Raw genomic sequence first — 27,528 nt, forward strand, 5'->3', positions numbered from 1 at the left:
ACAGTGCTCAGCAATGTGTGCAAATGTTTCTGTGTGCGGTTGCACTTGCACACATAGCATTTGTAATTACACTTTGCTTTGACATAGAATAATAACTGAAGACCTTTGGTTGTTATTGTTCCTGTCCCTGAGGGATAAAGAGCAAGGATGAAATAGCAAAAACCCAAGTGATCTATAATTCCATTGTGATGGACACTCCTGGTTGCAGATTTGAGTCTTCAGTCATTTTACTAATTCTGACTGCCAGAAAGATCCTAATATCAAAATCTGATTTCCTTGAAGTGATCGGAACTGGGTGATATATTCAGGCTATAGACTGGATAGAAGAATCTCTACAGTCATGTGAATTTTAGATTTCAACTCTCCTGTAGATTATTGACTAACACTGTCCAGGAACCCAGATCAGCCTTCAGGGGAGAATTTTGCACCCGTTTGTATAGCCTGGGGTGGGTAATTGAACCTTGAGCAGAAGCTGTCCATGTAGACTGCAGGAGAATGGAGCTTGCTCTCCGAGCATGGAGCACTGGCACTCAACTGTTACTATAGCTACATGTCTTGTAGTAGCAGTCACAGCCATTGTATAAAATCTGCATAGCTGTAGACCAACTGGCCATGACCGCACCATTACTCTCCAGATCATGATGGAGAGAACTGTGTCTGTTCTGTAGTATGAAAAAAAAAAAAAAAGTGAAGTCCCTTTGCATTGCATTTTACTGGCCTGCCCCCTTGTGCTGCAGAACCATGGTGAATCTAAGATTCCTAATATACCTACAACTCAGATGTCATTGGTTTGCACTTGCTATTATATAATGTACCTGGTACAACACCGCCCTGAATACGAGGACCACATCCTGCACATTGACTTCAACAGGAGGATGCCTTCTGCACCAATAGGGGATTGATAAGGAGTGGGAGAGGGGAGCCTCATTTCGCCCTTTGAGGGTTTTAGCCATACCAGATTTTCTTTAGCTCAGAGTTTCTGAAAGTTATGCCAAAACAAAAAAAGAGGTTGTCTTTTTTTAAAACGGAGCTCATGCAAAACTTTTTGTGCAGGTTACAACTTTAACTCACATAGCATGCTATCACAGGCTGTTGGTGTACCATATACACCAACAATTTTGAAGCACTTTGAGGAGAGGAAAGTGACCAGAAACAGTCCGCAGGGATTCATCAAGGGCAAGTCATTCCTGACTAACCTACTTACCTTCTATGATGAGATAACTGGCTCTGTGGATGAGGGGAAAGCAGTGGACATGTTATTCCTTGACTTTAGCAAAGCTTTTGATACGGTCTCCCAAAGTATTCTTGCCAGCAAGTTAAAGAAGTATGGGCTGGATGAATGGACTATAAGGTGGATAGAAAGCTGGCTAGATCATCGGGCTCAAAGGGTAGCGATCAACGGCTCTATATCTAATTGGCAGCCGGTATCAAGCGGAGTGCCCCAAGGGTCGGTCCTGAGGCTGGTTTTGTTCAATATCTTCATTAATGATCTGGAGGATAGCGTGGACTGCACCCTCAGCAAGTTTGTAGATGACAGTAATCTGAGAGGAATGGTAGATATGCTGGAGGGTAGGGATAGGATACAGAGAGACCTAGACAAATTAGAGAATTGGACCAAAAGAAATCTGATGAGGTTCAATAAGGACAAGTGCAGGAAGAATCCCATTCACTGCTACAGACTAGGGACTGAGTGGCTAGGCAGCAGTTCTGCAGAAAAGGACCTAGGGGTTACAGTGGACGAGAAGCTGAATATAAGTCAACAGTGTGCGGTTGTTGCCAAGAAGGCCAATGTCATTTTGGGATGTATAAGTAGGGGCATTGCCAGCAGATCGAGGGATGTGATCATTCCCATCTATTTGGCATTGGTGAGGCCTCATCTGGAGTACTGTGTCCAGTTTTGGGCCCCCACACTACAAGAAGGATGTGGAAAAATTGGAAAGAATCCAGCAGAGGGCAACAAAAATGATTAGGGGACTGGAACACATGACTTATGAGGAGAGGCTGAGGGAACTGGGATTGTTTAGTCTGCAGAAGAGAAGAATGAGGGGGGATTTGATAGCTGCTTTCAACTACTTGAAAGGGGGTTCCAAAGAGGATGGATCTAGACTGTTCTCAGTGGTAGCAGATGACAGAACAAGGAGTAATGGTCTCAAGTTGCAGTGGGGGAGGTTTAGGTTGGATATTAGGAAAATCTTTTTCACTAGGAGGGTGGTGAAGCACTGGAATGCGTTACCTAGGGAGGTGGTGGAATCTCCTTCCTTTGACAAAGCCCTGGTTGGGATGATTTAGTTGGGGATTGGTCCTGCTTTGAGCAGGGGGTTGGACTAGATGACCTCCGGAGGTCCCTTCCAACCCTGATATTCTAGGATTCTATACTATACCTGATTTTTTTTGCTTCAAAATTCTTTGGAATTTGGTTTCAAGTGGCATAACATCTGGCAACTAATCAAATATTTTTAATAGCCTGATTCTCAGACTGGGGAGAGGAAACAAAAGTCAACAGCATTACAAAAAGCTGTATATCACCTAAATTGTGAATACCGAATTACATGTGTAGACAGTGCTGGATATCGACTTGTTTTCCCCATTTATTTATTAAACATTGGTTTGGATGAAGTAGCCCTATGGCATTAGGATTACAAGTCCTGTTTTGCAGCAGACAAGGAAATAAAAATAATACTACAGCATAATAGTTTGATGTGGACATAGTGAAGACTGCTTTTAAGAGAGGCTGATTTTTTGTATGCACAAAAATACAGCTCTTACGAAGTTTTACTTTGAATCTACAGAAGTGTTAATACTGCCTTTATAATTGTAAAATGCCAAAGGTGTGTGGATGTGCAGGTCTTATGTGAAATTCATCACAAATCTTCAAAACGGGTTTAATATGGCCAGTGATAAATGAAAAGAGTCTCATAAAGCACTGCATTACTATTTTTAACATGGTTCTCATACATAATTTCTCCCACACTGATTGCCTAGCAATATGAACATGTTAAAATACAAAGCACTATAAATGCTAGGCTTTCAGGTTTTTACTTAATCTTTGAAGAACTCTTACTCTCTGGATTTCATACTTGCAGCAAATAAAAACAAGTGACACTGAGAGCAGAAACCATTCAAGAAGCCCACCTTTACCAATCTATTTGTATTTTGGACCATTTTACCATAACTCTATGTTATCTATGTGGGGTTGGTGGCCAGTGAAAAGGAAGCCCTCCTGATTTTCCTCACCTGCAACAGTCTGTATTCACTACAGACATTACTATGCACCAGCCCTATTCTCTGTATTTTTTCCTCAAAAATCATTTTAGCCTCTCTTTTTCCTCTAATGACAGGTTTCAGAGTAACAGCCATGTTAGTCTGCATTCGCAAAAAGAAAAGGAGTACTTGTGGCATCTTAGAGACTAACCAATTTATTTGAGCATAAGCTTTCGTGAGCTACAGCTCACTTCATCGGATGCATCCGATGAAGTGAGCTGTAGCTCACGAAAGTACTCCTTTTCGTCTACTAACTCTGCCTCGCTCTTGTTCCCAGCCATGTCCTTAAAACCCTTCTGGTCATTCCCTCACCCATATACTTGCTTCTTCATTACCTTCCAGAAAAGGTGAAAATTGAGGAAAATTATCTATGAAGCAAGTGCCATATCATAGAATCACAGAGATGTAGGACTAGAAGGGACTTCAATAGGTCATCTGTCCGGAAGCTCCCTCCCGCCTTCTAAAGGAGAGCAACAAAAACCATTAAAGGTCTAGAAAACAAGACCTATTAGGAAAGATTGAAAAAACTGGGTCTGTTTAGTCTGGAAAAGAGAAGACTGGGCGAGGGGGGGCAGGGGAGAAACATGATAACAGTTTTCAAGTACGTAAAAGGTTGTTACAAGGAGGAGGGAGAAAAATTGTTTTCATTAACCTCTGAGGCTAGGACAAGAAGCAATGGGCTTAAATTGCAAGGGTGGTTTAAGTTGCATAATTGGAAAAACTTCCTGTCAGGGCAGTTAAGCATTGGAACAAATTACAGAGGAAGGTAGTGGAATCTACGTCACTGAAAGTTTTTAAGACAAACACCTGCCAGGGAGGGTTTAGTTATTACATAGTCCGGCTCTGAGTGCAGAGGATCGGACTAGACGACCTCTCATGGTCCCTTCCAGACCTACAAGTCTATGATTCCCAGAGCGGTGCAAGGTACTGCAGTCCATTGGGTCACAAGGTTGGTAGCCCCATACCTGACTGTCCCTGACACACCAGGATGAGGCAAAAGAAAAGGAGGACTTGTGGCACCTTAGAGACTAAACAAATTTATTTGAGCATGAGCTTTCGTGAGCCTCAGCTCACTTCAGCGGATGCATTGAGGAGGCAGAGACCCAGTGTCATCCCCCACAGGGCCCAGCCAGCAGGCACCTTGAAGACCCATGAGAAAGGGGCAGAGGAAAGCGGCCCCAGGGGGCGCAGCGCCATTACAGGGCGCAGGGCACCCAGTGCAGTGGGCTCTCCCTGCGCTACTGCTACGCCAGGGGGCCACATGGAGTGCGAGACCGCTGCAGGGGACAGGGAGCCAGTGGCTGGCTGCGGCTGGGGACGCCCGGCCTTGGCGGCTGCCCAAGCACGTCACCGGCCGGGCTCCTCCGCAGCCTCGGCCCGGGGGCCCCAGCTGGGGGGCGGGCGCGCGGGCTGGGGAAGCCAAGCCCCGGGCCGGGAAGGCGGAGCAGAAGGTCGGCGGGCGGGGTCGCGTCGGAGGCCCCGCGGGGGTAAGCGGCGGCGGAGGGTGCGCGCACCCCAGGGAGCGGGGTCCACGGGCGGCCCCGGTGTCCGCGGGCCCGGCCCGCACAAAGTCCCAGCCCCGGCGCTGTGGCCGCCCGCAGCCCGCCACTCCCGCCAGAGCCCCTCCGGGCAGCGAGGGGGTCGGCCCGGGACAGCTTCGCCCGCCGTGGGGGCGGGAGCCGGTGCTGCGGCCCGCACCCGGGGGGTTCCGGTGTCGGGGGCCTTGCGGCGGCCAGAGCCACCCTGTCGGGCGGGGCGTTTCCTGGCGCCTCTCGCTGCCGCCCCAGCCTGGCTGCGGTCCCCTCCTGCAGGTTCCGCTGCCCTGCTCCGAGCAGAGCCGCTGGCAGGAGCCGGGCCACGGTCTGTCGTTCGCCTTCGCTGGGGCGGCGTGTAAATCCGGCTCGGCACACGCCTGAGCTCGCTTGCTGTTTAAAAAGTCCCCCTCCTCCCCCCAATGGTGTGAGCGAGGCAGTAAATTAGCCCTCTTGTCCCGCCCCACACAGTGAGTCAGTAGCCAAACGGAGATTAGCAATCGGGAGTTTGATTCCCACTCCTGTGCTTGGACCACAGCCTGCAGAGTAATGGTTCCCTGCGTGAAGTTGATTAATATGCATGGGGTTCAGTATCATGCTTTGAAACACTGTAGTAGTAGCACCCATCCCTCTAGCTGTGGGGAGGAAGCTAAGGAGGACAAAGAAGGACTGGGTATGTCAGATAGGCTAACAGGAAATACCTCTCGTTCTGGCGTAAGAAGGTGCCTGCCAGTTGGACTTTCCCCAGGAGACAGGCCATTTAGAGGAAGTAGTGAACCATGCTGGGAGCACACAGAAGGATTGGAAATGTCTGGAGCAGTAGAAGCCAAACACGCATACCAAAACTATTTGGCCAGGAGAGACTCAAAGGAGAGACACAGCTCTGTTGGGAGTGGAGTACATGGGTGTTAGAGGAAATGAAAAGAGTACTAACTGCAACCTGGGAGTTGGCATATGTGAGTTGGCATTCCTCTGCCCAGGAAATCAATGACAGTGGGGTGGTAGCAGTGTTGTGGCAGAATAAGAAATGGTGGTTGAATTATTGTCAAACCAATAAGAGGTAATTGCTGCACTATGTGATCAAAGTGACTCACTGTCCTTAAAAAAGAAAAGGAGGACTTGTGGCATCTTAGAGACTAACAAATTTATTTAAGCATAAGCTTTCGTGAGCTACAGCTCACTTCACTGGATTCATTCTTAGTGTTTTGACACTTTGGTACTCGTGCAGCACTGGCCAGCTAAGCATCAGGAAGGAATATCCCCTCTCTAGTACGTATTCAACTTTGGCACAGAGAAGTAGATAGTTTTTACAACCTAGACTTCCTGGTTGACGACCTGGGCAAGGCATCACTGCTAATGGTCAATGGTGTCATAAGGTTTGCACGGCCATTATTTTATGAGGGGTTTAAGTCTATAACCCCAGAGCAGTTAAATTACAGTCGTCATTCCTGCTGTGGCTCCCATGTGGAGATGACAAGACAGGGAGCAGAGGTGGGTCCCATTAAATAGCCTGGAACTTTAAAAAAAAAAATCACAATATTACAAGTGTGTGTGTCTAGACTATTAAATGGATAGTGTAGCATCTGGTAGCTCCCAGCTTCCCACAGTGGTGAGGGCATCTCCCAACTTTCCTGTAGAAGGTTACTTTGGAAACAGAAGACAGTTCTTCAGAGTCCCAAGGACTCTGCAGTGGAGGTGATCAGTAATGGCTACGTTATAATGTGCAACCCTTATTGACATGCATGGCTATCAACATAGGTAAGTAAGCCATCTCAGTGGGGAGCTCTGCTAAGGAGGGCTGGGCCTAGTTGGTACATGAATGCAAGCTCTTAAAGGAAACCTTAGGTGTTTTGGGAAGTAGTGTTCTTCCTCTTTTATTAGGGCTAACTAAGTGAATATCCCAGCATGGTTTTAGGGCAGTCTGCTGTTGAAGATATCTTTTGGATAGAAGCAAGGTTCTGACCATTTGTGGTCATTAAAGATTCTCATGGTACCTCTTGCAAGAGGAGGGATCTTAGCCTTGGCTGAATTTCTGTTGGACAATTGTATTCTGCCTATCCAAACTTACCCCAGTAGTTTGTTACATATGGCATACTTCACTTTCTCTCCTTGGCTGTTCTCTGGTGTTGAAAAGTTGCAGCCTTCTGCCTTTGGGGGTGGCTGTATTGGAGTGATGGGTGAAGTGATCCCTGTAATATGCATTTTTGTATTATTCTGTCAGGTACTTTGGGATCATTGAATTAAAGACACTACATAAATGTCTGTTGTTATTATTATTAACGCCTTTCTTGCATTTGGGGATTTAAAAAGGCATAATGTTCTCCCTAGTGTCACCATTGTCATATTCACTTTTGTTGTTATAATAAGAGATGGCAATAATGGCATTCAGATGCTTAATTACATTTCATAAAGGTGACCAGTGCTAATTTATAACAAAATTTAGTGCATCATGAAACAGAAATTAGCATTACTGCTTCCTGCGTTGTTAACAGTCAATTTCCAGACCTGTTGAGGCACTTGCTCATAAGGTAGCTAAAACCAGAGTACGCTGGAAGTACAGAATACTGAGTGCGTAGTGTACTATTAGGGGATTGGTGTCTGTAGACCGCATGAGTATTTTTTTCTCCTTTGATTTAGGACTAAGATGGTGTCCATACAATAGGGCAAGATCAAATACCAGTCAGAACACAAGTAGGTATTTTGTAGTCTAAGAGGGGCAGGTTTTATTATCAGTTGACTCCAGATGTGGGAGGGAAGGGGGGGTCTAACAGAGTCCCACCTCTTCAGAGTTAAAGAGAGGGAAAAAAATTCCCCACTTTTCCTTGCTCATAGTTTAAAGCTCAGCCAAATCTCAAGAGATAAGCATGTGAAAAATCACTCCTCCTAATGCTACTCCCACATTTCAGTCCCATTGGGAGTTTAAGACATAGGGCTTGTCTACATGGGCAGCGATCAATCTATCTGGGGTAGATTTATCGTGTCTAGTATAGATGCGATAAATCGTCCACTGATCGCTCTAGCAGCAACTCCGGTACACCACCTCAACAAAAAGCCAAGGGGAAATCGACGGGAGAATGTCTCCCGTCGACACATCGCAGTGAAGACTCCGCTGTAAGTAGATCTAAGTACGTAGACTTCAGCTACGTTATTCACGTAGCTGAAGTTGCGTAACTTAGATCAATCCCTCCTGTAGTGTAGACTAGCCCATAGGGTGGCATTTCTCAACCAACTTCTCTGGAGAAAGTGGACCAAAGAACCAAGCTGTTTCCTGGTCTCAGCCCTGCTGAGGACTTATAAGGACTGTGACTTCACACTTCTGCTTTTTCAGCATTTGATCCCTTATATGGAAGTATAAGGAGAGGGTCCTTTCAATTTCCCCAGCTGTTTCTGTTCTCTCCCGAGCATCTCTGCAGTGACTCAGAGGTTCTCAGGACAAATTTTTTGGTGGCCTCAGAGTGCAGCCACCAACTCTTGCTGGTGGCCGCTCTCACACTTCTTCCTAAAATACTTAATTAGCTTTAGGAAAAACAAATAAATATGCACATATACATGTCCAAATCATTGTAATTTATTTATTGCTAGTAAGTCTGTTGTGAAAAGTAATATTAACAAGCATACAAGTAACGCTTTTCACAGCAGATTTACTCAGGCCCATCAAGCCTGGGGACAAATTAAGCCCTGGATGGGAGGTGGCAGTGGGGCCCAAGGGCAGTGGGGGTGGGGGAGATAGTTGGGGGCTGGAGCCCGAAGCCCTGTGGCCAGAGTCTGCTGCCCTGCTGCCCCGCCACCCAGGGTTGAAGCCCCAAGCCTGAACCCCACCGCCTCTGTGAACTTGGGAAACTCACCGGTTGCCTGGTTCTCCAGCATTGTGTCCCAGGTGTCTCCACAGGGGGAGCAGGGCCCAACCACTGCTGGTGGCCTCTGCAGTCAACACCAAGGCAGTGTATCCAGGAGCAACAGGGAGGGGCTGCTACTTTGTACTCCCCTCCCCTCCCATAACAGCCCAAGAGGCTGTGGCCGCAAGCGGTGGCTGCTTTTGAGAAACGCTGGACTAGAGACAGCTGAGACTGTATTCTAAAATGAAAGGCAGTTAACTGTTTTCTTGCCATGGTCTGTACACCCTCTGACAGATGGGAAGCTAAAAACTCTCCACCATCAATTCAAACTCTGCTGTAGATCTTGACAGCTGTAATCTTCCCTTACTGAAAGAGGTGGCTAAATGTTATTCAGGTAGGCCTGGAGAGCAAGAGATTCTAAAGAACCTTAGTCTGTCACAGAAAGTTAATACTGCCTAGGACACAGAGGTTGTGCTACTGTACTCTTGGAAAAATACTTGCCTGTGTCATGAGATGCTCAATTCTTAACTTACCTTTTTTCCCCCCCTCATTTTCTTCCTGTCTCAAAGTTTTGGCCACCATGTTCTTCTGTATTGCTTTCCTTTTCCATCTTGGAGCTTGAGTGTCCTAGCAAAGTGCAGTAACCTCCAGTGATATGAAACTAAGGAATAATAGTAAGTTTCCTTGGCCAGTTCTTGCATGAGTCCTGATGGATCACGGATTCAACAATAACTGGAAAGAGGCCTAAAGACATGGCAAAGCAGCTGGCAGCCTGATCAGGCCAGCCTCTTGTTGTTTAGAAGCAGTGGTATTAATTGTTTATTATTATTATTACTATTTATATTCCTGGTGCACAAATCAAGGTTACGGAACCAGTACCAGGGCATTGTACAAGCGTGGGAAGGTAGATGTGATCCTTTCCCAGACAGAGATTAAAACCTAAGGCCCAGATTTGGCAAGCTGTTCCATGTTGGTGAAACTCTGCACCTGTGTGGATCCCTATTGACAGTAATAGAGCTATGCACAGACACAGAGGCATCCTCATGTGAAACAGCTTACAGGATTAGGGTATAAGAAAGTGAATAATCATAGAATGGTAGGACTGGAAGGGATCTGGAGAAGTCATCTAGTCCAGTCCTCTGCACTCATGGCAGGACTAAGGATTAGCTAGACCATCCCTGACAGGGTGTTTGTCTAATCTGCTCTTTAAAATCTCCAATGATGGAGATTCCACATCCTCCCTAGGCAATTTATTCCAGTGCTTAATCACCCAGACAGTTAGGACGTTTTTTCCTAGTGTCCAACCTAAACTGCCGTTGTTGCAATTTAAGCCCATTGCTTCTTGTCCTAGCCTCAGACGTTGAGGAGAACAATTTTTCTCCCTCCTCCTTTTAACAGCCTTTGATGTACTTGAAAACTGTTATCATGTCCCCTCTTAGTCTTCTCTTCTCCAGACTAAACAAACCCAGTTTTTTCAATCTTCCCTCATAGGTCATGTTTTCTAGACCTTTAATAATTTTTGTTGCTCTTCTCTGGACTCTCTCTAGTTTGTCCACATCTTTCCTGTGAAATGTGGCACCCAGAACTGGACATAGTACTCCAGTTGGGGCCTAATCAGTACAGAGTAGAGCAGAAAAATTACTTGTTGTGTCTTGCTTACATCACTCCTGTTAATACATCCCCAAATGATGTTTGCTTTTTTTGCAACAGTGTTACATTGTTGACTCTCATTTCGCTTGTGATCCACTATGACCTCCAGATTGCTTTCTGCAGTACTCACTCTTAGGCAGTCATTTCCTATTTTATATGCATCCAACTGATTGTTCCTTCCTAAGTGGAGTTTGCATTTGTCATTAGTGAATTTCTTCCTATTTGCTTCAGACCATTTCTCCAGTTTGTCCAGATCATTTTGAATTTTAATCCTATCCTCCATGCACTTGCAACCCCTCCCAGCTTGGTATCATCCACAAACTTTATAAGTGTACTTTCTGTGCTATTATCTACATCACTGATGAAGATATTGACCAGAACTGGACCCAGAACTGATCCTTGTGGGACCCCACTTGATATGCCTTTCCAGCTTGACTGAACCAATGTTAAGAACTCTCTGGAAAGGGTTTTCCATCCAATTATGTACCCACCCTATAATAGCTCTATCTAGGTAGTATATCCCTAGTTTCTTTATGAGAAGGTTATGCAAGACAGTATCAAAAGCCTTACTAAGGTTAAGATATAGCAATCTACCGTTTTCCCCCATCCACAAGTTTGTTACCCTTTCAAAGAAAGTGATTAGGTTGTTTTGGCACAATTTGTTCTTGACAAATCCATGCTGACTGTTAGTTATCACCGTATTATCTTCTAGGTGTTTGCAAATTGATTTGCTTAATTATTTGCGCCATTATCTTTCCGGGTATTGAAGTTAAGCTGACTGGTCTGTAATTCCCCTGGTCTATAATAATAATAATGTAGACAGTTTTTTTAAAAGGTAGCTTTGTAATTACATTAGTAAATGTCTTCTATCCCCATCTACCCTCTCAACTTATCTGTTGGCTGATTTCTTGTTGAAGCAGAACGGGGTCTTGAGAAGGGAAATGGAAGCCACATGCCTAATGTGACCATGGCGAATCAGGTCAGAAACAATCCACTAGCTCTGTCCACATGGCCATGAAGTCTTTTTTTTTTTAAATGGATGGTGAACCTTTCCAGTGGAAATCATGTACATGAGAGGAAAGTGAACAGGAACAGTCAGCATGGATTCACCAAGGGAAAGTAATGCCTGACTAATCTAATCGCCTTCTATGATGAGATTACTGGTTCTGTGGATGAAGGGAAAGCAGTGGATGTATTGTTTCTTGACTTTAGCAAAGCTTTTGACACGGTCTCCCACAGTATTCTTGTCAGCAAGTTAAAGAAGTATGGGCTGGATGAATGCACTATAAGGTGGGTAGAAAGTTGGCTAGATTGTTGGGCTCAACGGGTAGTGATCAATGGCTCCATGTCTAGTTGGCAGCTGGTGTCAAGTGGAGTGCCCCAGGGGTCGGTCCTGGGGCTGGTTTTGTTCAATATCTTCATAAATGATCTGGAGGATGGTGTGGATTGCACTCTCAGCAAATTTGCGGATGATACTAAACTGGGAGGAGTGGTAGATATGCTGGAGGGCAGGGATAGGATACAGAGGGACCTAGACAAATTGGAGGATTGGGCCAAAAGAAATCTGATGAGGTTCAATAAGGATAAGTGCAGGGTCCTGCACTTAGGATGGAAGAACCCAATGCACCGCTACAGACTAGGGACCGAATGGTTAGGCAGCAGTTCTGCGGAAAAGGACCTAGGGGTGACAGTGGACGATAAGCTGGATATGAGTCAGCAATGTGCCCTTTTTGCCAAGAAGACCAATGGCATTTTGGGATGTATAAGTAGGGGCATAGCGAGCAGATCGAGGGACGTGATCATCCCCCTCTATTCGACATTGGTGAGGCCTCATCTGGAGTACTGTGTCCAGTTTTGGGCCCCACACTACAAGAAGCATGTGGATAAATTGGAGAGAGTCCAGCGAAGGGCAACAAAAATGATTAGGGGTCTGGAACACATGACTTATGAGGAGAGGCTGAGGGAACTGGGATTGTTTAGTCTGCAGAAGAGAAGAATGAGGGGGGATTTGATAGCTGCTTTCAACTACCTGAGAGGTGGTTTCAGAGAGGATGGTTCTAGACTATTCTCAGTGGTAGAAGAGGACAGGACAAGGAGTAATGGTCTCAAGTTGCAGTGGGGGAGGTTTAGGTTGGATATTAGGAAAAACTTTTTCACTAGGAGGGTGGTGAAACACTGGAATGTGTTACCTAGGGAGGTGGTAGAATCTCCTTCCTTAGAAGTTTTTAAGGTCAGGCTTGACAGAGCCCTGGCTGAGATGATTTAATTGGGGATTGGTCCTGCTTTGAGCAGGGGGTTGGACTAGATGACCTCCTGAGGTCCCTTCCAACCCTGATATTCTATGATTCTATGAAGAGTAGGAATTTCTCTGTAGCGAGAGAGAAACATGTAGAGCTGTGACACTGCTGCACTAGGCAGTGGGACCACTATTGCATACCTGTCCACATACTTTGTGGTAAGAGCTCCATAAGTATTTCTTTGATAACTGGGAAATAAAAATTCCATCCTAGATCAGATCACTTTATCCACCCCATCACCTTTATTGATTTTGGCCCCATTACATGTTCTGAAGATCAAGAAACCCTGAAAATATTAGAGCCATGACCTGTTAAATGGATCTGTGCCCCTTCTGGCTGATAAAAAGCTGTGAAGATCAAGTACACCAACCATTAACAGAAATACTCAATGTCTCCTTCAGAGAAGTACATCTGCCAAACTCCTTGAAAAAATGCAGTTCACCCCGGCCTCAAGAAGCCAAACCTTGTCCCTGAAGACTTCTCCAGTAACTGTCCCATCTCCAACCTCTCAATTCATGGACAAAGTAACTGAGAAAATAGTAACCATCTGTCAAGGTTCCTTCCCCACTCTGAACTCTAGGGTACAGATGTGGGGACCTGCATGAAAACCCCCTTAGCTTATTTTTACCAGCTTAGGTTAAAACTTCCCCAAGGTACAAACTATTTTACCTTTTGCCCTTGGACTTTATTGCTGCCACCACCAAGCATCTAACAAATATATAACCGGGAAAGAGCCTGCTTGGAAACGTCTTCCCCCCGCCCCCCCACCCAAACCCTACACCCCTTTTCCTGGGGAAGGCTTGATAAAAATCCTCACCAATTTGCAAAGGTGAACACAGACCCAAACCCTTGGATCTTAAAAACAATGAAAAAGCAATCAGGTTCTTAAAAGAAGAATTTTATTTGAAGAAAAAAGTAAAAGAATCACCTCTATAAAATCAAGATGGTAAATACCTTACAGGATAATCAGATTCAAAACATAGAGAATCCCTCTAGGCAAAACCTTAAGTTACAAAAAGACACAAAAACAGGAATATACATTCCATTCAGCACAGCTTATTTTATCAGCCATTTAAACAAAACAGAATCTGACTCATATCTAGCTAGATTACTTACTAAATTCTAAGACTCCATTCCTTTTCTGTTCCCGGCAAAAGCATCACACAGACAGAGCGAGCCTTTGTTTCTCCCCCCTCCAGCTTTGAAAGTATCTTGTCTCCTTATTGGTCATTTTGGTCAGGTGCCAGCGAGGTTATCCTAGCTTCTTAACCCTTTACAGGTGAAAGGGCTTTTCCTCTGGCCAGGAGGGATTTTAAAGGTGTTTACCCTTCCCTTTGTATTTATGACACCATCAAGCTCCACTGTCAGCCAACATTCCAGATGCCTGCTACCAAGGGTTCAGATCAAGGTACAACATAGTGGTGCTAAAAGACAACCTTCTTCTGGCTGTAAACACGGGCTGCTGAACTTATCTGCAGCCTTTGACAAAGTGTACCCTACGGTGTTATTAACATGCCTAAATGACATAGCAGTTGTAGATGGCCCAACACAATATTCCTCTCCAGCAGAACTCAGGGAGTGGTGGTGGATAACTGCTCCTTTTCTCCAAAAGAATCCAATAGCATGCTTCTCTGTGCTGTTACATTTTACTTGTATAGTTTCCTACAGCAAGGGTGGGCTGCATAATTTGTTTACACACACACAATATTTTTAAAAGTGCCAGTAACACAGTGAGAACAAATGGTATTACAAAACTGCTGCTTGGTGTTAGCGCTAACTAGTATGCATCTCTCTTAAATTCCTGAAATCTATTAGGTTAATTTATGATTCATATATTAAATGTTTCTATATGTTTAGGCTTCTCCCTGTTCCACTGAAATCATTAGGTGCAGGATCGGATCTTTAAAGCATTTGCCTCTATTTGTAAATAGATACGTAACCTGTGTTACGTCACGTTTCTTGTGTTTGTATGATTATGTAAGGAAAGATTCTATTATAATGCCCATGGTGGAACAAGGCAACCCTTATTTCCAAAACAGAAAGTGAATTAATCTTTTTTAAAATGTAACAAATAGCTACTGAGCCATGCCTATTAGATTTCATGCATTTTCTGTCACAGCAATCTGGATTTAGTGTTATAATCTCACATTGTAATGCAATGACAATAAATTGATTTCCGTGCTAGTATTGTTAAAATGTGCTTACTAAGTCAAAACGATTGCAAGCATGTGGAGACTATGTTTATGTAATTATTATGTTTTAGCAATATGAGATTATCACAGGAAACAAGCAATTCCAGTTTAGGGAGACTGCTCATTACAAGATTATTATAATGACACAATGACAGAAGTGCACGTTCCAGATGGGAAAACAACAAAGGGCCAAATCTTGCCATTGGCATTCAGTCAAAATGTTTGTTGAACTCAATGGAGGCTTTGCCTGGGTAAGGACTGCAGGACTTATTCCTGGTCTTTTTACCAGTGGGTCCCATAGCACTCAGTCATACCTCTAGGAACAATAACAACTGCGCTAGTGTTTAGTAGCAGGCTAAATGTGAGGATGATATTTTGTGCACTTTACAGTTGATCGTTGTAAAGGTTCACCTAGAGTTACTATAATAAACTCTAGTAGCTATTTCAAGACGATAATGAAAAACTGCAGTCCTTAGTTGCATGGACTCATTGGTTTTTTAGAGAAATAATAGTTGCTCTATCAAAATGTGTACACACTCATTTAATTTCAGAGACCATCATTTCTGTGTTTATACAGAAGCACAATAGGGTTCTGGCCCATGACTAGGGCTCTCAGGTGCTACCGTAGTACAAAGAATAATTTCAAAACAGTTTTTAGAAATTCCAATGGTTGTTTCAATATCTCCAGACCAGAGCTTGCCTCTTTTCTCTTTCTCTCAGTGGGAGTGGACATTTTACTGGTGCTTTCTGGAAGCAAGTTAGGATTCAGGAAATGCAGCCTGCCGTTGGCACATGTAGGAAGTGCACATTCAAGTCCTATTATTTTAGCGGCTATACTAGTAACTAGTTGTATTTTTAGAAAAGACTAGCACTAACCTAATAATTTTGGCAAAGCTCTGATTCATTCATTTCTTGTGCCTGCTCCCTCAGTTTGATGAGTTGGCAGCTTCCTGCAAAATTTGATTTTAAATTCTTCTTTTTCATTCTATTTAACACAACTTGTTTCTTTAGTGATTTACTCTAATTAGTGGTAGTGATTAGAATGATATTATGCAATAGTTTTCCTTCAAAAATTCAGTGGTCTCTACACTGAAGCACAAATGCGATTTCTAGCTCTGTACTCGGCAGATCCATGAAAGCTGGGATGGGGAAGGAATCCTTTACTTCAGATCAGCATTTAAGTTGTTCCGTGGCTGTTAGCGCAGCCTCAAAGAGGCACTTAGGAGTTATTTGAATTTTTAGATCTATTTCCTTCCTCAACTCCTCTTTGAACGAGGGCTCAGGGAATGGAAGTGTCTCTGTTTGTCTTTGAGGACTCCATCCATAGTAGGGGATGGGGAGCCCAGGGAGTGTCCTCTAGTCTTATTATCTAGATTGGGAAAACCTACAATAAATTGATTTCAGAGTGATAGTCGTGTTAGTCTGTATCAGCAAAAACAACAAGGAGTCCTTGTGGCACCTTAGAGACTAACAAATTTATTTGGGCATAAGCTTTCATGGGCTAGAACCCACTTCATCAGATGCAGGAAGTGGAAAATACAGGGGCATATATAAATACATGAAAAGATGGGAGTTGCCTTACCAAGTGTGAGGTCAGTCTAACGAGACAATTCAATTAACAGCAGGATACCAAGAGTGGAAAGCCCAGGGAGGCAGCAGGGGAGATGGGAGGAGGGGTTCAGGGAGGCAGCAGGCACCAGAGGTGATAGGGTGGGGGCCAGGGACGATGTGGGAGCCTGCAGGAGCCTGGGGATGGGGGGGCGGGACCAGGGGAGGCAGCAGGAGCCAGGGGCAGTGTGGGTGGGGGAGAGCCTGGGGAGGCAGCGGGGACCAGGGATGCCAAAATACAAGTTCGCCCAGGGCACTATTTTCCCTAAGGCCAGCCCTGATTACATTATAATTACTTATTCAAACATTTATAAAAGATAGTTTCATCAGGCTAAAAAGTGCCTTTTGAAAAGAGGCTATGCAGAAAAAATTATTTGAAAGTATGGTTTTATATGGAGTGTAAATACTACTGGTTATGGTGCCAGAAGAGGACTAAATATTTAAGAATCATCTCACTCTCTTTGCCTGGATTGTAGGAATGACAAGAATGACTCAGATCATTGAATCTTTTCCAAAATAGTGGGCTGGTCTACAGAACACCAACTCTAATCAAGAACATTCGATTAATGATGAGGTCAGACAACTTGATTTTAATCACAACCAACCACAGTTACTGAAAGAGAAAGGTGTTTTGCTTTTAATGATTCACACAAGTGCAGTCCCCTTCAAAGTCTTACCCTGGGTGACTTTATTTGACAAATACCAGCTCATTATATTAATAAATTAGGAGTCTGTTTTAGGAAAGCGACTCTTCCTGTTCAGTTGCAAACAAGTCAACACAATGACCCACCAGGAGTACTATTATTGTAATCCCGTGTTATGGAAATGTCCCCAAGTAATGTTTTATATTAAGTCTACCATATACAGCACAACCACTTCTGCTGGCATTTACTCTTTAAATCCATAGCAGAACAGTCCTTTCTAATTGGGATTTTCACACAGTGTCTTCTTACACACAGGACACACCAATATAGTAAAGCAACCATATCTGTCTCTTAAGGCTGGCCAAGTTTCATAACTAGGTTAACCACAGTCACTGAAAACTCTTTACTACACAGTGTCCGTTTCTAATCTGTAGAAGCTGGTATTTTATGTTTAGATTGGAACATTTTATGTTTAGAGTGGGTAGCTCTTTGTCACTATGAAATGGTGCTACTCATAGTACTGTCGTACTTTGTTTAGCTCTAAAGATCAGAGATCTAGACATTATTAACCCCGTTCATATCTAGGGCTCAGTGCCCTTTTGACTTTGTTCTTCTGTCTCATTAATAGATAGAAAGTTAAACATAAAAAAATATGCTCTTAGGGCTTTACCAGTAACAGACCCGTGTTTATGATATAATTCACTGAAAGGAAAAGACCTCTCTCTTTAATCAATAATGTGTGCTCCAGTTAGTCCTATCCTTTGGACATAATTAAACATGTATTTTGTTTCATAACTCATGATTTTGTTTGACTAGGAATTATAACTACATATCCTCAAGCCTTTGCAGCTAGCATAAGGCAGATCTAACTTGAACTGGGTAGTCAGCCTTGTTTAGTGTTAATATGGGAAGTAAACGTAAGAAGAGAGGGAGAGAGAGAGAGAGTTGCTGCTAATTCTAACCTGTAGAGATTCAGGCTACATTTTTACAGATTGGAAACCTTTGACATGGTCCAGTTGTAGGTAGTAGTGTTAAAGAATATCATAGTAACTGCCCATTTAATGGCTAAAAAGGTATAACATAACATTGTTTAATCCAAATTAGCTGAAGGAAAAAAAATATTGTAGGTTAAGCCATATAAAAGAAATGCTAGTCTAATCACCTCAGATAAAAATATTTTCCCAATGAGGCTTGGGAGAAGTAGAATTGGATCTGAATTTCTGCTGTAGGAATTCCTGCTGTTCAGGAGCCAAATTCCACTCTCAGTTACACTAATGTAAATCCAGAGGAACTGCAATGGAGTTATTCCACATGAAGTGAGCTGTAGCTCACGAAAGCTCATGCTCAAATAAATTGGTTAGTCTCTAAGGTGCCACAAGTACTCCTTTTCTTTTTGCGAATACAGACTAACACGGCTGTTCCTCTGAAACCTGTCATTTACACCAGTGTAACTGAGATCAGAATTTGACCTCAGGTTACTAAAATAGGTGGAGATTTGCCCCCCCCCCCCAAATCCACACACAGTAGGGCAAACAAGGTGTCCAAACATAGGCAAATTCCTGGGCATGGAAAGAGTATATTCAATCTTGGAGGATAATGATTTTTTTTTAAATGGAAAGTATCAGGCAAGTAATATTCAGCCTTGATGCCAAGTATGTTCAGCTGGTGGCTCAAGCTGACAAAATGTGACAGATGCTGGGGAGCAGAGAATCCTAAATGAACATACAGTGGTTGCTATTAAAAAGGAAACATTTGCCTTAATGGGATATTGTGTTATCACAATAAATTGTGATTTTTTTTAATTGTAATGAGAATTTTTTACATTGTAAATGTCTTGATATAAATGTAACTTTGAATTTAGCTTTATTTCTAATGCCAACCACCATACTAGAAATGACAATCAAAGAGCAAGAGGACTAGGACACAAGGGTTGGAACTAACAAATAGTGTCAGACAGTGACATGACAGGGTGCTAAATACAGTAGAAATGCTGCTGGGATACTGGATGGCTCAGGGGGATGAATAATGGAAATGTCACCTTTCTCCTCTAGTGCAACTAGTGGATTCCATCACAACTCCAAAACTCCTTCCACACGTCGGGTGCCAAAACCCCAACTGCCTCCTGCCTAATTGACAGAACCTCCAGCTTTTCCCCTGACAACTTCTATAATGCTGCTGCTTTTTGTCAATGTGAAAATCTGTACCACACTGAAAACTGAAAGTGTGTGAACAGTTTTAAATAATTGATGTTAACGAGAAAACAAACATAGTTGTGCCAATTGCATTATTCATTTCCCTACATAATCTGATAAAAATTTCCATTCTGGAATGTATTTGGATCTGCCATTCAATTTCCAGCCTACTGTAGAATCCAGGGGGCCTTCCGGTAGAATTCAGGTCCAACTTTCTGCCAGTTACACAGGCCCTTGCCTAAAGTGGCTCAGAACACCAGAAAGGTTTTGGCAAATATTCGGTGAAATTCACAGCCACAAAAGGGTCTGGAGGGGATGGACTAATGAAGAAACAGTGAAAGAACTGGGCCAAATGGAGCTACAGTAACTGCTCTGGGAGTGATCCCAGTAAGAGTGACCATGGAGAGGATAACTGGGAGTAATGGTTCAAAAGGAAAATGTAGGCTGAATATCAGGGAAAATTCCCTGCTAGTGAAGTCTGCTAAACTGTGGGACAGTTTCCCACAAGGGAGTAAAGGAAACTCCATCTTAAAACTAGACTAGACAAAGTGTTTGAAAATATATCATAAGGAACAATCTACATTGGCACTGGGAATGAAAATCCTATATTTTAATAGGAGCTTTGTTGCTTTTTATACAACTTTTTTCATGTTTTATTTCCCTTCCTCTTTTCTAGCAAATGCTTGTTTAGAATCTGGATTCTTTCCTTATAAAATAAGAAGAAAAATGCCTTCCCTGGGTGGGAAAGTGCAGACCGTGTTGGGCCTTGTGGAGCCAAGTCAGCTTGGCTGCACCATGACCCATGAACACTTGTCAATGAACTACAGCTGCTGTTATGTCCCGCCTTCTTCAGGCCAAGAAGCTTTGTCTGATGGGCCCGTTGAGATGAAGAACTTGTTTTGGATTAAACAGAATCCCTACAGCCATAAAGAGAACCTTCTTCTGTATCAAGAAACAGATGCTGTAAAGGAAGAGCTATTACATTATAAGGCAGCAGGTGGTGGGACTATAGTGGAAAACACAACCATGGGTATCAGCCGAGATGTAAAGACTTTAAAGAAGCTTGCTGAGGAAACCGGGGTCCACATTATTGCCGGTGCTGGGTTTTATGTGCATGCCACTCATTCTTCCGAGACACAAGCTATGTCAGTGGAGCAAGTAAGTACTAACAAGTAAATAGTAAAATAGTGCCCTACTGATAATGTACAGATGACAGGAGATCAGTGACAGGTCAAGCACAACTTGACAAAAACCTAAATATACTCTTCTTGAAAACCTGTGCAAACAATAATTGTGTTTGTGTAAATTGTATCTGCACCCAGTATTGCCACTCTGATCTGTCAGCATTTCTGTTTTCTTTTAGGGGTTTATTATGACCTAACAGTGAAAAATGATTACATGTGTACAGCATCCTGGCAAAGCTGTGAAAATTTTCTTTTTACAAAATATTGGGATGGAAATAGACTAATGTTCCCTCTACTTTCCTTGTCCCTCTTTTCAGCTAATCCATCCCTACTAAACACCCAAAAGGTTTTTAAAAAGTAAATAAACAATTGTGGCACTAACAAGCTATTTGCAAACCATCCCTCTGTTCACTCTGCCTGTAGGTTATATCATTTTCCCCTACCCTTTGTCTGACTAAGGTATTTGGAGCGGGGACCACCTCTGTTTGTACATCCCTAGGACACGGGGTCCTGAGCAAGGCTGGGATCCCTATACCACCATAATAAATATCCACTCAGCTGTTCTTAAGCTGATATGATGAAGGGAAAAGGGGAACTTTTCAAGGCAGAAGAGAACTGAGCAGCCCAAAGAGTGTGAATGTACTGATCTGAGCTGAAACTAAAAACATCTGCTATATTTACAAAAGAGTAAAATTAATCTTAAAAGCACAGAGATAGATACTCAGTAAGTGTTAACTGACATACTTACATTGAGGTTAGCATCATTGACCTTAATGATTTAGGTCAACTGAGGAGCAGCCCAAAATTGTTCTCACTGGAGCTATTTCTCAAAACTATACATGAGTTTCTTAGTTAGCCATCCAGAATAGGTGGGCCAATTTGAATGGATCCACAGGGTAAAAGTCCTCTAACTGTGGTCCATGGACCACTGGTGACTTACAGAGCACAGTGTGTGCAGCGTTGGTGAAGCTATGTTGGTCCCAGGATATTAGAGACAAGGTGGGTGAGGTAATATCTTGTACTGAACCAACTTGTGTTAGTGAGAGAGACAAGCTTTCAAGCTGTTCTTAAGAATGCAGTGTAGTCTGCAGTCCATTCCATCAGTGCTTAATCCAGTCCAGGCTGTTGACAGGTACCTGGTTGAATGTAGATGTCTGCAGCAATTGACCAATGAAAAGTGATCAATGATTCCATAGATACGTTGATATGGACATTGTGGTCTATCTTTGTTAGGATTCAGCTAAATAAATGGAAAGTTTTGACATTAGTATTAGTTAAACAAGGGAGGGATTTAGTGTCTCCAGCAATCCACGCCATGATTGCTTAAACTGGACAAGATTTAGGTAAGCCCCATGTTGGGAACATTGCAACACAAATGGTATTCTTCAGACTGCCATAAGGAATTCTAAGAACTGTATTCTGTTGCACGTTACCCATTCTTGTTAACTGCTCAGTTGAATGCATGAATTGGAAGGTTTAAAATTACAGTGCAGAAGTATTGGGGCAGATGCTCAGCTAGTCTCAGTTGTCATAGCTTTATTAACTTCAGTTTACACCAGCTGAGGATCGACCCCATTGTGTTGTGTGTCCATGTCCGGGAGAGAGAATGAGTAAGAATGAATGACAGATTCACTTGACATGGAGTTTGTTTGCTGATGTTCTAGTTTTAAGGTACAGTAACTCCTCGCTTGTAGTTACGTTCCTGAAAAATGCTACTTTAAGTGAAATGATGGTAAGCAAATCCAATTTCCCCATAAGTATTAATGTAAAGGGGGGGGCATTGCCCCTTTAAGTACGCTGACCGCACTCTAAGTACATTGCCTTTTTAGATCAGGAAGTTGAGACAGCAGCTGCTGCCTGCAAGCTCCCTCTGTCCTGAGCCCTGTCATGAGTTACCCCCCCCCACACACACACACTCTATGGAGATAGGGTAAGCGGGTGGCACGGGGGAGGGGGACACCCTGATATTAGCTTCCTCTCTGCCCCCCTCCCATGCCTCCCAGGAAGCAAGAGGCTCCTGGGAGCAGCTCCAAGGCAGAGGGCAGGAACAGCACATGGCAGTGGGGGGAGGAACAGCTGGATGGCCAGCAATTGATAGCCTGCTGGGTGGCTGCCGCACAGGGAACTTAGGGGAGCTGATGGGGGGCTGCCGGTCAACTTTGGTTCCAGGCCCCCACCAGCTGGCTGCAAGGGGCTGCTCTTTCTGCAAGCAGTGGACAAAGCAGGCGGCTGCCAAATGACAGACGTTAGAAGGGAGCATTGCACAACTTTAAACGAGCATGTTCCCTAATTGATCAGCAATAACTGGGACGACTTTAAGTGAGGAGTTACTGTACTAGCTTCTAGGTTAATACAGCCTTGCCAGACCTTTTTCTCTCCTTGTTTACTTTATTGTTAGTGTGCCCTGAAATCATGATCCCATTTTAAACATTTAGGGCCAGATATTTAAAAGGTCCTCAACCTCGGTTTTGCACACACAAATGTGTGCCTGTATTTGTGGGGGCAAATAATGGCATCAAGAAATTTAACTACCTGACCATATTTGCAGGTGTCTACATGCCATCATCTGTCTCTGTAGAATTAAAGGCTGCGTTAAAAAAAATGCACCCTGAAAGATTGTTGGCCAAATTTTATTCTTGGTTACAATTCAGAAGTCAGTGAAATTACTTCAGATTTACTCTGGCATATCTGAGAGCAGGATTTGGCCTGATGGTTCTGCCTCAAGTCTTGACAACTAGAATCTTCCCTAAACTTTAAAAAATTTACAGTTTTGTCTCTTCTCTACCGATGATAATTATTCACTTTCACCTTGAGGCTGTGTTTAAACACAGGAGTTGAATAGGTTTAACTTTAATCGATGTAAAAGCTGATTTAGGGCTTTTCTATGCAGTTGTTCCTATTTAACTATATCAGTTTAAAAGCATTAGCTTCTTGGATAGATATAGTTAAATTGTTACAAATATTGGGTGTAGACCAGCCCTTAATTAAGCCAATGCAAGCTTTTGTGTGGACGCTCTGGTATTAGTTTAAACCTGGCTTATATTGGTTTAGCTTGCACTTGGCACAAGGTACACCCTTGTAAGCCAAGCTTAAACCAGTGTAAGAGTGTGTACACACAAAGCTGGATATATTTGTCTAAACAGATTTAAAAATCACACCATTAGTTAGACTCCGTGCAACTTCGTATGTAGACCAGAGATGATACTTTGCAAAATAAAGTATCATTAACGAAAGGATTTCCTTTTTATATTTTGTTAGCTTACAGACATTATCGTCAACGAGATCCTCAGAGGAGCTGATGGAACAGACATCAAGTGTGGTGTTGTAGGAGAAATTGGCTGCTCGTGGCCTCTGACTGAGAGTGAAAACAAAGTACTGCAGGCAACAGCGCATGCTCAGTCACAGCTGGGCTGCCCCATTATAATCCATCCTGGCAGGAATAGCGATGCCCCTTTCCAGAGTATTCGCATTCTGCAGGAGGCTGGGGCTGATATCTCAAAAACAGTCATGTCTCACCTTGACAGGTAACCTAATAGGCTACCATGGTATCATATGTCTATGGTTTTTCTGGATGTGCTGTCTGGAGATAGTGGAATTTCTGGGAATTACATGGCAGCTTCAGACAGTTGGGTTTATCCAGTGATCAGATATCGCTACAAGCAGCATTGCTTTGTGGTTAGTGATTTCAAGAACACAATGCGTATGCTTGCGAAATCCAAGAGGTTGTGGATCAGGCTTCTAGTCTACAAGCAATCTTGACCAAGATTTTAAGAAGTCAGATCCTGTGTCAATACAAAGACACCTGAATAAGTGGCCTGGTTTTCAAAAGTGCTGGACATTCAGCAAGTCCCACTGATTTCAGTGGGAGCTCCTGGGTGTTCATCCCTTTTAAAAATCAGGTTGCCCTCCAAGGACCCAATCCAGAGCTCATTGATGCCAATGGAAAGACTTTCATTGACTCCATTGGACTCTGGATCAGACCCCAAACCAGGTTCTTTAGACTCTGCAACCAATTTAAAGCAATGCAGCTGAAAAAATCCCAGTTAGATTTTAGATAGGTCCTGTCTTATTGAAGAGAGAGAGATGTTAGCCCCCTTTAAAACAAAAACAGAAGCACAACACAGACAGGGCGGGGAAGAGATAGTATCCTGCTCCTTGAATTGAGAAGCACAGTCCATTTGGCGCACAGTAGGTTTATGTGACCTTGTGTAGCTGGCAATCATTTGGCAAGTGTCCAAGTATTGATTAATGTGGCTAGCTGCTGAAAAATGGAAATAATTTGTAGTCATATGACTCTCAGCAATTCAGTTGTTTGTCCCCATCAAGGGTGTAATATAAACATAAATTATACCCAATTCTGTTACATATATTGAAGATTCCTGTCAACTAAATGTTCCACAATGTTGCAATTCAAGTACAGGTTGTTTGTATTGTGACAAAGTTCCTCCTCTGCCTTGGTGTGTCTTGCGCTTTTTGGCAGATTTGCTCACCTCAGAGGTTCACAGCAGCCCTCAGTTTGGCCACTTCTGCTAGAGGCTCAAACCTGCCATTCACTCAGCTAACCTTATCACTGGCCAGCATGGGGGAAATGGAGAACAATCTCCACAGTCTCTGTTGTCCCATCTAGTGGGTCGGGGACAGGCCAGATCCCTTTCCAAATTAGACCTTCCCTTCTGGCATTGCTCACAAACCAGGTCAACTCCTCCTGTGTTGGATCAGGGGACAGGGGGAACCCGGGCCTGCCCTCTACACTGGGTTCCAGCCCAGGGCCCTGTGGATAGCAGCTAAGTCTCCTGTATCAGCTGCGTGACAGCTACAACTCCCTGGGCTACTTCCCCATGGCCTCCCCCCAGCACCTTCTTTATCCTCATCGCCGGATCTTCCTCCTGAAGCCTGATCATGCTTGTACTCCTCAGTCCTCCAGCACCACACCTTCTTACTCCTTACACACTCTCCATTAACTGACAGGAGGTCCTTTTTAAAACCAGGTGTCCTGATTAGTCTGCCTACCATAATTGATTCTAGTATGTTCTTAATTGGCTCCAGGTGTCTTAATTAGCTTGCCTGTCTTAATTGGTTCTAGCAGGTTCCTGATTGCTCTAGCACAGCCCTTGCTCTGGTCACTCGGGGAACAGAAAACCGTTCATCCAGTGGCCAGTATATTTGCCTTCGACCAGACTCCTGTACCCCACTGGTCTGGGTCTGTCACAGTATATATACCAGAGCCCCAAATTATTCATCTACAGTTTGAGTACATTTTATTAATGTTTAAAATAATATTTTAATGCTATACAAATAAATAAAAAAATCAATTATATACATCACACAATCTCTCTTCATGTATTAATATGTGGTTAATCTTCTGTAGATTTATTTCTTGGACTTCCTAAAAAAGATATTAACCCTCTAATCCGTAGACACAAGAGTGCTCAGCACCTTGCATTGGCAGTGCCAGGGACTTTTGTAACCACTTTGATAAAACATAGCAAATTGTTTTTAAACATAGTGCTTGTGTCTCCTCTCACTTATATTGGTGTGAATCAGACGTGATTCCATTGAATTGAACAGAGTTACACTGGTGAAAAAAACAACGACAGTATAAGCAAGAGGAGAATCAGGGCTGCAAAGTTCTAAGTGCAGCATCAGCTGAATAGCCATTGATACAACTCATGACATGTTCTGATATTTATTGTGTCATTACATTTCACACTTGGAGATGGGCTCTCACTGGAACACAGGATCTGAATGACCTTGAACTTTGAAGTACAGCTCAGGATCTAGAAATGAATTTAGCATCTTAGGCCCATATCTATACTGGAGTACCCTAAATTTAGAAGTTTGCATGTAGATTTAAACTTCATGCCTGTCTTTATTCACCACATAACAGTACTATTTAGATGTCAGGAACAGACTATCATGGATAACTCTATACTGCTAGCTACATCCTGTTCTCCAATACAGCTTTTTATTACATTCTATGTTAGGGGTCTGTAATAAAAGAGTGATACAACTTTTTATTTCCTGGCCCATGTCACCTAACAGGGATTAAGCTTTCAAAGCTGCCCTGTCATGACAGGGGTGAGCATTCATTGGTACCCATGGCTACTGTTACAGTATCCACGGCATATATGTTATGAAGGTATGTAACGGATAATGCTTTATATGTTAATAATCAAAACGTGTATATATAGTCCCCTGTGAGCCCACCACTAACAATTGTTTTTAAATAATTTTTCATGGCTGTGACATTACTCCTATGAAATCTGCCGTTTAAAAAAAAATAAGATTGCATTTTGCACTGGAACTAGCTTCATTCTCTTGGCTACTGCAGCCCCTTGGACTATGCAGGGCTGGCACTGAAAGCCACTCCTTCTTCTGCACTGCACTTTGAAAGCCCATTTGGTCACAAGCTCTTATCTTGTGTAAACTGTGAAATGTATTTGAAAACCATTTGTTTTTATTAATTACAGTTGACAATGCTTAGACTCCTGCTGGTGACAGGCTTGTCTGAACAAGGGTTTTCTCTCTCTCAGCCCATCTGTTCCTCCTACTTGATTCTGCTGTTAAGTCATAATATTGAATTTGTGACATCAGTCATTTCCATAGCAACAGACTATGATGTAATTAAACAGAGAAAAATGACTTTGTGGCATCAAAAAGAAGGAGAAGCTGTGGGTGAACATTCTTATTTAAATGCAAATATCTGTGCTTATAGTAAAGGACCAGAGCACATTGTTTGCAAAGTAAATTGTTGTTTTACTTTTTGTTTTTGCTTTTTGTTAAGTATTTTCTCTTCATCCTTCCCCGCACTTCTCCCCATCCCTCCGAAAAAATCTTCCTGCATGTGAGAAAGTTCACATTACAGCTGTATCAGTAGATGTACAGTGCATCATTCGGAGGAATTTATCACAGATGGAAGAACCTACTCTGAGGTCTTCAGAGAGGACATTTCCAAGGAGGACTTGCTTGCTGCCAGAAGTTGTTAGTTCACCAATTGTCACCCTCTGAATTTAAAAAAACAAACAGCAAAACCTTCCTTCCTCATGAGTGTAACAGGACAGTTATCAAGTGTGTGTGTCTTGGTTCTTTCTTCTCATTGAAGTTCATTATAATTGCACTTGTGATGCTACAT

The 27,528-nt window shown here is 43.1% G+C and overlaps 1 protein-coding gene across 9 annotated transcripts in view; it reads left to right on the forward strand.

The window, feature by feature from the left end:
* The first annotated feature begins 4,084 nt into the window (after positions 1 to 4,084).
* PTER (phosphotriesterase related) overlaps positions 4,085 to 27,528 on the forward strand; it is a 34,779-nt gene continuing 11,335 nt past the window's right edge. The window contains exons 1-4 of one of the 9 annotated variants that reach the window (XM_073334114.1): positions 4,508 to 4,748; positions 7,431 to 7,484; positions 20,066 to 20,370; positions 23,655 to 23,920. In XM_073334114.1, coding sequence (XP_073190215.1) covers positions 4,523 to 4,748; positions 7,431 to 7,484; positions 20,066 to 20,370; positions 23,655 to 23,920 — 851 coding nt within the window. In that variant the 5' untranslated portion in view covers positions 4,508 to 4,522. Of the gene's footprint in view, positions 4,211 to 4,507; positions 4,749 to 7,430; positions 7,485 to 16,852; positions 16,951 to 19,888; positions 20,371 to 23,654; positions 23,921 to 27,528 lie in introns of those variants that run through there. The other 8 variants (XM_078851798.1, XM_073334119.2, XM_073334116.1 and 5 more) reach the window with 8 other exon arrangements.

This window comes from Lepidochelys kempii, chromosome 2, assembly GCF_965140285.1.
Source record: "Lepidochelys kempii isolate rLepKem1 chromosome 2, rLepKem1.hap1, whole genome shotgun sequence".
NCBI classification, from domain to species: domain Eukaryota; kingdom Metazoa; phylum Chordata; order Testudines; family Cheloniidae; genus Lepidochelys; species Lepidochelys kempii.